We start from the raw sequence: 10,281 nt of genomic DNA, 5'->3' as shown, positions 1-10,281 counted from the left end.
AAAAGGGGGTATTTTCCCGCAAGCCATTTGGACAGAGTATCGCCAAGCACAGCGTGATTTATCACCTCCGCGCGAGTCACTACTTCATTCTCTGCGCATTGCTCCAGGAGAGCTAACCCATATGTTCATATAGGACATTCCACAGGACTAGCCATTCCCTTCCACGTTGAAGGTTTTTTAGAGATACACATGGTGTGTGCGTTTATGATGGCTCCACGCCGCCAAAATGTTCAGAAAAATAAAAAGGCAAAAAAAAAAAAAAAAAAAAAAAAAAAAAAAAAAAAAAAAAGTCAGAAAAAAAAAACGTAACGGCAAAATGATACACAAAACAAACACTGCAGAGGGGGGGGTTATTAAATAAAACAACGTGACATGTCGGTAATGCCGATTCCCTTACCCCCACTCCTTGCATTTGACCCTTTCGCTGGGGAGCGCACATAGGGTAGGGAACCTGTCCCACTCGGGGACATGCCCAAATGAAAAGAAGGTAGTAACACATACGGTCAACGGGATATATACACATAATTAAGTGTGTACACACAGATGGAGACGCTCAAATGTGTGCTGCTGTCCATTGCGCAGCTGTTCACTGAGCGTCCACACCGTCACCACAGCCAGGGGAAAAGTTCAAAGGGAGTGGAGGTAAAATAAACCAAGGGGTCAACCCACCTTGACCTTTTTCTGAGCGTTCTCCTCATTGTCAATCATCTCCTGCAATTTTATCTTAGTACTTTCCAAACCGTTCACATCATCGTTCTCCAACATGCCCAATGGCTTGTTACCGCTGCGCGAGTTTCTGCAACGAGGGGAAGAGGTTAACGGGGGGTGAGTTAAGGAGGGAAGACTGAACAAGGCGCGTCTCACCAGGCGTTATTCACTAGGAAATTATCACACACACATGTATGCACGGAGGTATACGTATGAAGTGCACGGTTGTGAACTTACGAGAATAGGCTGAGGACACTCCTCTTGATCCTTATCATGTCCCTGAAGGTGTGCTCGTTTCCGTGCAGCGCTTCAAATTCTCGCCAGTCCTGCAGAACAAAAAAGGGGGGGAGAAAAATGGCAGAAAAAATGAGGAGGGTGGATACAAAACAGTCTGCAGCGGGTCCGCTATGGCGACTATTGCGACGATCTTTACCTGATAAAAGGACACGTGCACAGAGGGGTTGGTGAACTGCGCTGTGTATATGTAAAGCGCCCGGACACGCTGGTACTCGTTCAGCTTGTACTCCATGTCAATGTACAAGAGGCATATTTCACGCGCCTGCGGGGGGGGTAAGCGAAAATGAAAGGGGAAGATGACAGTGTGGGAAGAGCCGCGTAGAGAGGTGCAACGGGCAGCGGCGCATTGGGGCCGGTGCGCTCCTTACATCGTCGTCCTTCAAAGTCTGAATGGCCTCTTCAAAGGCTTCCCTTGCCTTGTGTACTCCGTACGACTTGGAGACCTGCAAATGAGGTAAGTGGGAAAAAGCGTCGTGGATGAATGTAAGGTGTACACTTCGCCGCGGCAGCAGCAGGGAAGCGATGCCCCGACAGAGATGTGATGCCGCCTCACGGAAGCGACGCCTGCACAGAGACGCGGTGCCGCCTCACATAAGCAGTACGCGCCTCACCTTCGAAATGAAGAGCTTGTAAAACTTGATTTTGTCCGGCTCGGGCAGGAAAGGAACGGCCTCCTTGTAAATGGAAAGGGACCTCTTCAAAAACCCGTAGTTCTCCTCAAAAGAGGCATACATAAGGAAAATAATTTTTGCAAATTCCTTCGGGATAAATGTTTTTTCATCTACTCCATAAATGGCTTGTTTGTACAACTCACGCACATAAGAAATATTCTTATCCTTGTAACGTTCCACATATTTATTTATATAGTGTACGTACACGGGGTACAGGTAAGGATAATGGAAGATGGAAATGGCCTTCTCATACGTTTTGAAGCATTCATAAAAATACTTGTTTTCATACAGGTAGTTGGCAAAGGACAGGACCATCCTCACCGTGATGATCTTTTTGTGGTACAACAGATCAAACAGATTTATACAAGTTTCAATGGTACCATAATTTATTTCCAGATCAAGGACAAGGCATGCTAACTTTATATTATTTAAAAGGCTGAAATTTTGATTGAGGTTTCCCACATGGTCATCTCGTATCATGAGGATATTTCTTCCGCTAAGTGATTCACTTTCTTCGTATATCCCTTCCCCTGTAAAATTCATCATCCTACCCCTCCTCCTACTACCACTACCACCTCCCCCTACATCGTTACTAAGATCGATAACCAACCTGGCTATTCGCAACGCCTTTTTAAAATTACCCTCCAGTAACTCTACCTCTATCCAAGAGCAATACACACTTGAAATTTCATTTAACGTTTTAAAATTATCATCGCGGACAGCTCTATTGAACACATTCACTGCTTTGTCGTACTCGTTACGGTTGTAATGAAAATATGCGTAACTTATGTACACGTCGCTCAGTCGACCAGAGTAATCCCCATCTTGAAAATGCTTTAAGCATCTGTTGTAGAGCTCCACCTTCTCCTCCGCCGTTTCCACTGCGTCTACTTTGCCTAACCAAACGTAAACATTCTTCTGGTTGTTCTTCAATTTGATATCTGCTATGAATGCCTTTCGTTTGTCTAACAGGTAATTTATTTTGTCCATGTAGAGGTCGACCATGGAGTCGTCTTCACCGGAAGGGAGTCGGCCACGCATGCCTCCATCACTGTCCTCCTCACTATCACTTCTCACTTCATGTCCGTCCCCCCCTCGCATCTTCAACTCAATGAGTATCTTCATCGTCTCAATGTACCCCTCGAACAGAACGGAGAAGTCGTTCACCGTGTAGCACTCCAAGATGCCCTCTTCATACGCATCCATGGCCTTGTTCCAACGACCCTCATATACGAAGCTATTTGCAAGCAACGTATAAATGGATGTAACATTTTCATATCGTTTAAAGGTGTTGAAGTTTTTCCTCAATGTTACTACCACGTCGTTGTCCAATACTTTACGTGAACTGATCAGATCAAATAATTCTTTGTACAAATCATATATCGATTTATCTCCCAATTCAAGATTTTCCTCCTCATCACAACTGATTATATAAAAAAATGTGTTCAGAGCATGCTTACACATTTTGTACTTGACATAGTGATTAAAAAGATAAACAATATTCTCCGGATAAATCGTCACGTACCGCTTAATGTACTCGTAATTTATTAACTTGCTTTTTATTTTTTTATTGTACTTGAGCTGGTACTCCCAAAGGTCTTCGTGTTGATTCAGGGTGACGTTTTGTAAGGCAAGGTTAAATGTTAGCCTTATCTTTTGTACCTTCCTTTGGAGGTAAAGAAATTGTATGTACAAAAGGTAGAAGGCTTTGAAGTGGTACATGTATAGGATGCACTGTTCAAACACTCGATTCACCTCTTCATACTCCTCCTTCTCGTCATAGTAAACGCCGCTCAATAATTCTATGCGGTCCTTTAGGTAGTGATACCAAAGCTTGAAGCTGAATGGGAAGTACTTCAAAATCGTTTCGTATATCTTAAACAGGTAGTACTTGTTGGAGCGCTGCCTGCCCGACACGGTATCCACATCACCACGATGATGATCATCCGCATCACCATCATCGTCGTCATGGCCTTTTCTGTCTCCCCTTTTTGCCTTCGAAACATTTTCCAAGCAATACTCCACCATGTCCTTCTCCGTCTCGAGAACATTTTTAGCATCGTTCTTCATGTGGATGTCGTAGAAATTAACAACGTAAAGAATTTTGTCACTTTTTATATTTTTTTGTTTAAATGTATTAATGTAAAGGAATAGGTACTGGGTCGATATGTTTTTCTGGTTGCTCTTTATGTCTACCTCTATGTTTTTCACGTGCGCTTCGTTCTCTATACACTCAGCAGTGGTATCCTCACCCATGAGGGATTCCCCCAAGTGACTTCTTCCATCCCCGCAGTCTGCATTATACTCGTCCAGCAACTCGTCACAGTCGTAGAGCTCTCCGTACAATTCCATTTGTGCGCCTACTATGTGTTTTTTTTTTTTTTTTTTTTTTATCCTTTTTTACCACAACACCCCCTGCTGTTACGCCACTTGACAGTTTGATGTGGCAGCCAAGTGATGTGTGAGTCGATTACTCGTCTTCGTAACTCTTGCGACCATTTTGGTCCGGGGCGTTCGTGAAGAGCAGCTACAGGTTTATGCGGTTCTAAAGAGGTTAACAACTTAGTTTCGGTTTCATCGGTAAAACGTTGTCGAAGCTGAATTTGTTCCTCATAAAAGGCGTTCTTCGAATGGGCTGCGGAACAGAACAGGCGTCGTGGTTTCGCATGATCGTTTGACCCCCACCTCTCTGGCTACCCTTTCAAGTGGGCGAGGCCCTCCCGTGAGGTTATATCGGGATTGTATTGACTTTTGACCTTACTGACGGGATCGTCGCTATGGCTGCTATGGCCTCTATAGCCGCGGTCATCGTTGTCACAACACAGTGTCCCCCCTGTACGCTTTTCTTCTCAACTGATTCGCTCCCAAACGCTGCTCCCTGCTCATTGTGGCCGAATTGTTCCAACGGGCACTTCGCCGCGCCTTGGGTTGAGGGAAAAGATGAATTTGGCAGCCGCGTTTCGCGTCATCACAGTGGATAGCACCTTTCCTTGGCGTTACTTATTTTAATTTAGGCGTATATATCACCCTATATCGTTTTTTTTTTTTTTTTTTTTTTTTTTTCCCGCCACGGCAACTCTTCACACGTGCCTCATTAATGCCATATTCACGTCGCGCAGTATGAGCACCGATCGGGCACTTGGCATTTTAATTCGCCTCTTTTCAAAATTTCAAAAAAGAAAAAAAAAAAAAATAAACAAATAAATAAACTGGGAGATGAGTCAAAAGAGCGGGGAAAAAAAAAAAAAAAAAAAAAGGACTCCCATTGCCACTGCATTTTAGCAGCACATCTCTCTCTCTACTTAGGAGGCTTAGGAGCGGTAGCTGAGTGTCAACACACGCAAGCTCGCATTCGATTAGTAGGGAAAGGTTTAAAACCCCATTTGGCTCTTCGCATAGGAAATCAGGTGCGAGCGAACGTTTGTGCATGTGAGTCCGATCAGGGAGGACAAAACCCACAAGGGGCAAAATCCGCATGTGTAATGCGTAAAAAAGTGTAGCACGTGTTTTTAAGTGCGCAGTCGCGTAGGGTATTTTGGAAGTGGCACCCAAGAAAGTCGCTGTTCGCGTCGCTGTTCGCGTAGCTTGTCCCACCCCGTGCACCCCTCTTTAGCAACCATGGCGGACGCGCTGTACAACGACTACAAGAACAACTGCGAGGAGTACATGAAGACGGTGTCCTACACGGAGAGGATCCTCCAGGACAATAACTCCGATAAGCACAAATTGATAAACATTTACGAGAAGGCCATCCGAAGCGCAGAAAATATGTTCAAGAGAATGCAGCTGGAAGTAGAAGCAAATTCGCTCATAGGAAATAAGGAGAGCGATCTCAACGACCTGCACAGGGAGATCACCGAGTATAAAGGCAAGTTAAATATACTTAAGGAAAGATTCCTCGCCAAAGAAAGAGAAAAAACTCAAATCAACAGCAACTATGATGATAGAGTACTCCTACTAAGCGATGTGGATCTCCTTGAAGAAGGAGACATGTATATAAATCAGTCCAAAATTTTATTAACAAATGCAGAATATATAAGTAACGACGTGTTGCAAAATTTGAACAAACAGAGGGACTCCATAAGAAGAGGTTTATCCAACATGCCTTTCATTAAAGACAAATTAGATCAAGCAAAAAATTTGGTCCACCTGATAAAGAAAAAGCAAGTCTTAAACAAATACCGACTGTATATCATTTTTATTTTCATATTTTTAACATTCATTCTTGTTAGTGGAGTTAAGTATAGGAGGTATGTGAATAGCTTGAATCGTGAGCCTACACAACCGCCTGACAATCCTCTTACCGATTCTATGGGTAACATTACACAGTTCAACACACCGCCCACTCCCGCAAGTGCATCAGCAGTTAGCACGACTGAAACAGACAACGAGAAGAATAAACCCCAAAACATAAATGAGGCGAATATTATTGTGTACGATTTTATTGAGAAGAAAAAAGACCACGTGGAGGGAAGCGGCACGATTGGCAGTGACGCGCAGCCCCCAAACGGTGAAGGTAGTAGTGGCATGAGTGGCAGTGATGGAAGTAGTGCGGACCAAGCCACAGATAAGGAAGGACAGACGGAGGGGAGCCACCCCGATGGGCACACAAAGGGGCACAGTGAGGATGATAAGGGGGTGAACCATAATGGGCATGTGGAAAAAGATCAACTGGAAAAGGAAGAGCCACACGAAAGTGAAACACTTTCCCCCCTCCCTGAGGATAGCAAAAAGGAGCAGAATTAATCAGGGAATTGTGCTGCAAGCAAGGGATGACCACTCAATTAGCCGTGGAGCTGGCCCACCAAATGGGAAGCATGAGGGAGTGAAGCGAATGCGGGGTTTCCAACATGTCGCACCCAGTTATGTGTCCATTTTTTTTTTCTCCTATCCCATATAGACAATCCTGGGCGAAACCTGTTTGTCATGCTTACCTGTTGCAGTCCATTTCGTTAATGTGGGACACACACACACACACACACACCTTAGCGAATGCATTGGCGCTTGTTGATTAAATATATTTGCATGCGTGCCCTCGTTTTTTACTCAACATGGGAAGCACTGAAAAGATTTTTTTTTTTTTTTTCCAACATGGATAATTACACACCCGTACGCTATACACCTTCATGCCGATTTGATTATCTCCATTTTGGTCCACCTGCCTTTTGGCCACATGATAACTTTATTAATTTCGCGCAATTTGTTTTCGTTTTGCCTTTAAAAAAATCCCTCTCACGTGGCTTCAGCAACGGGCGTTGCTCTATATATATATTCCAATGGGCCTCTTCCTAACGGGTACTTATACACAGGCTCATATTTTAAAACTGGCTGAAGGTCCCATGAAAAGGTTTTTTTTAAGTTAGCTTTCTCCGCCTGCGGACATGCAGCAATGCGGAGCGCCACTTCTGGGCGGCCTACAGAAAAGGAGAAGTTGTCTCTCGTCACCAGCACAGTTACACCGTTGCTTTAAAGCGGCGTCAACTGATGGCTAAGCAGTAGAGCGGTAAGGCAGCCAACTTGGCGAAGGTAAATAAATGCTAGAGGGGATTGTTCACTTGTGCTGGATTTTTTTTTTTTTTTTTCAAATTCTTCCTTGTGCGTGGAATGTATGAACGTTCGGATGAAATGCCCACAGGGGGGAACTATACTCCGTTGGGCCACACGTGGACCAAGCTGATAGGCCCCACTTGTAGAAGCCCTCCTCGTTAGGCAGTCGCAGAAGACACACAGTTACCCCTCGCACATTCCTTTGCCAAGGATGGGAATGCGCCTGGTAGACAGGGCAGCTGGAAGCGGGGGAAGCTAATGGGCGGATCTCCCTTGGACGTGATAAAAAGGGTTAAATATATATAAAAGGTGGAAGGTACGTTGTCCAGTTTGTCCATTACAACGGTTGTTATTACAAACCCGTTGCGCACACGTGCGGGGCACAAATCCGCCCCAATGAAGTGCGCCCACGGGTACACATGAGTGTTTGTGCAAAAACAAGAGGGGACCATGAAATCGAATTAGCTGTGAAAGGAATGCAAAGGGCACGTAGGTGGTGAAATGAAAAAAAAATAATAATAATAAAATTAAATTAAAATAAATAAACTTATATATATATATATATATACATATACACATGTCACGCACAATGTGAAGTTAAAGTGGAGGTACACGAAAGGCTTCTTCTTTTTCCTCTTCTTCTTTTTGACTTAAAAAAAAAATAAAATAAATCATTTTAACAATTTTTTAAAATAAAGCTGTGCGACAATTTGGCTCATTGTACAGTTGGGTGTGCTTTCATTGGTGACCCACTTGATTCTTTTTTTTTTTTTTTTTTTTTCCCCTCTCTCATTGTGCATGTACACAGTTGCTTGGAGCGATCCTTGGATGTTTGCTGTGGCGGTGGAGGTAGGGGTGGAAGACTTCTACCCCCCTCTGACCAGCTAAAACTGATTACATTCTTATTCTTCCCCCTTTTCGTGACCTCACTTGGGAAAAAAAAAAAAAAAATTGTTCCCTCTGCACGTGACAAGTGTGTCCTGTTGCACCCAACACGGGTGCACAACACACGCATGTGGGGAAACGTGAAATGCAAACACACATGGGAATGGATAAAGACAAACACATGGTAGCGGCGACGGTGCGCGCGCATCAGATTTGACGTGGTGTGTCTTCCTGCTCGCACTTGGTAGGAAAAGTTCTCCTGTATAGGTGTAGCCTTCCCTCTGCGCCTCGTGGTAGCGCGCTACACAATACGCTTTTCACACACACGCTTCGCGAGTCCGCTTCTCCGAGTCCACTCCTCCGAGTCGACTCCTCACAATAATATTATTTCTGCCCCAAGGCGCAAATCGCCTATGCCTTCTCCGCGGCCTCGCCCTTCTTCAGCTGCACCTTCAAATACTTATTATTCACAAAGTACCCATTCATGAACTGAATGGCATGCTGGGCACTCAGGATATTGTCGTAGCTCACAAAGCCAAACCCAGAGTTCCTCCCCGTATTATCCCTCTGAATTTTTGAAGATATGATATTGCCAAAGCAACAAAAGTGCTGAAATAAGTCCATGTCAGTCCATTCACTTGGTATGTGGAAAATAAATAAATTGCTTCCATTAGGACCATTCAACTTCGTTTTATCATTGTTATTAAAGTGAAACAATTTATTTGGGTGAATGGGTTTGTTCCATTGGCTATGCTTCGTAAGGGTATTAAAATAATAGGTGTTGTTATTTTTATCTTTGTAAATTTCCCACAGACTTAAGCCTTCAATATTTTCGTTGCATTCTTCCATTACGAAATCGCTCGGCTGGAAGGCATTTCCATTGTTGTTGCTTTGCATTTGCCTGAACATGGCAGGGGTGCTACTTGCTCCGTGTGCGTTCCCGTGGCTTCCGCTTCCACCCCCCTCGTTATGCAAACCGTTCATAGGGTTCACACCACCAACAGAGCCAACCCCACTAACGGCCCCCACATTGTGCATATTCCCCATATTAGGGTTCCCTCCGGGGGGAGGAAACTGTCCATCGCCCTTCACCATTTCAGGCATGCTTTTCCCAGTACCCAAATTTGGATTGCTCATCATAAAATTATTTTTCTGATTAAACATGCCTCCATTCATAGGACGGTCATTTGGACCAAGCACTCCGTTCATGCCACTCGTGTTGTTCGCATTATTCATCATCATCATCATCATTCCATTATTAGGGTTCTTCCCCTTCATCATATTCCTGGTGGCCAAATTTCCTTGCACATTTCCTGAACTGTTAAAAAAATTGTAGCTGTTCATTCCGCCGCTGTTAAAATCGTCGTTATTGTTAAAGCTCTTTTGGAAGTTGCTGTTTCCAAATGGACCATGTGGACCACCTCCTCCACCACTTCCCCCAGCGCCATGGCCACTACTACTATTCTTTGCACCAGAATTATTATTCACATTGGGGACGGCGAACTTGGCCTCGATACTCTTGTCCTGATTGTTCGTGTCAATCATGCTCTTGATGTTCCTCAAGACACTTAAAGCCTCCTCGTGTGTGCTAAACGTAATTAGCGCAGTGTTGTAGACCTTCCTGTTCATAAAACCATTGTTTGATTGTTTTCTGTTTTTATTAAAATAACACACATCTGTTATCACATAGCCTGCGTTTCCAAATAAGTTTCTTAGGTGCGACTCCGTCAGGTGAGGAGGGATGTTTTGTATATGTAGTCTATCGTTGGGAACTCCATCGATTGTTGAATTCGGGATTTCTTCACTCATTTTGTACAGACACTTTGATTTGAGCAAGTTGCTAATTTGTTTTTTTGTTTTTTTTTTTCTTTTTCCTGCTGGCCAATCGAGATGAGTAAAGACGATCTCTTCACTCTTCTCCTGATTGGAGGGACGAAATGGCACTACGTGGGAACGGCCCGTCGGCGCGACCACGAACGATTTTTGTGTGCCTTCCGACCGTGTCACTGGGAAGGGATCCCCTCTAGCGCGAACAACGCCGGGAAAAAGAGCTACACTTGACCGAGGAATCAAGCGCAAGCGGTATTCACATGGAGTTCTTTCTTCACCCCTTCTGTGGATGTATCGAAGGTTAAGGGTTGAGCGTAAAAAAAAAAAAAAAAAAAAAAAAAAA

At 44.1% G+C, this 10,281-nt stretch overlaps 3 protein-coding genes across 3 annotated transcripts; 1 reads left to right on the top strand and 2 right to left on the bottom strand.

Moving 5' to 3' along the window:
- Positions 1 to 660: 660 nt before the first annotated feature.
- On the bottom strand, positions 661 to 4,028 carry AK88_01588 (uncharacterized protein; the record flags this gene model as incomplete). Its single annotated transcript, XM_012479223.1, has 5 exons — positions 661 to 796; positions 946 to 1,034; positions 1,142 to 1,267; positions 1,374 to 1,448; positions 1,617 to 4,028. The coding sequence occupies 5 exons, from the start codon at positions 4,026 to 4,028 to the stop codon at positions 661 to 663; spliced, it is 2,838 nt and encodes a 945-aa protein (XP_012334646.1).
- Positions 4,029 to 5,294: 1,266 nt separating this feature from the next.
- Positions 5,295 to 6,422, top strand: AK88_01587 (uncharacterized protein; the record flags this gene model as incomplete). The annotated part of the gene is made up of 1 exon (XM_012479222.1): positions 5,295 to 6,422. One exon carries the CDS (start codon positions 5,295 to 5,297, stop codon positions 6,420 to 6,422), a length of 1,128 nt encoding a protein of 375 aa, XP_012334645.1.
- Positions 6,423 to 8,519: 2,097 nt separating this feature from the next.
- AK88_01586 (uncharacterized protein) lies at positions 8,520 to 9,917 on the bottom strand (the record flags this gene model as incomplete). Its single annotated transcript, XM_012479221.1, has 1 exon — positions 8,520 to 9,917. The coding sequence occupies one exon, from the start codon at positions 9,915 to 9,917 to the stop codon at positions 8,520 to 8,522; it is 1,398 nt and encodes a 465-aa protein (XP_012334644.1).
- Positions 9,918 to 10,281: the final 364 nt, after the last annotated feature.

This window comes from Plasmodium fragile (genome assembly GCF_000956335.1).
Source record: "Plasmodium fragile strain nilgiri unplaced genomic scaffold supercont1.14, whole genome shotgun sequence".
NCBI classification, from domain to species: Eukaryota; Apicomplexa; class Aconoidasida; order Haemosporida; family Plasmodiidae; genus Plasmodium; species Plasmodium fragile.
The sequence above is the reverse complement of the archived record's forward strand: the minus strand, read 5'-3'. Positions and strand labels throughout refer to the sequence as shown.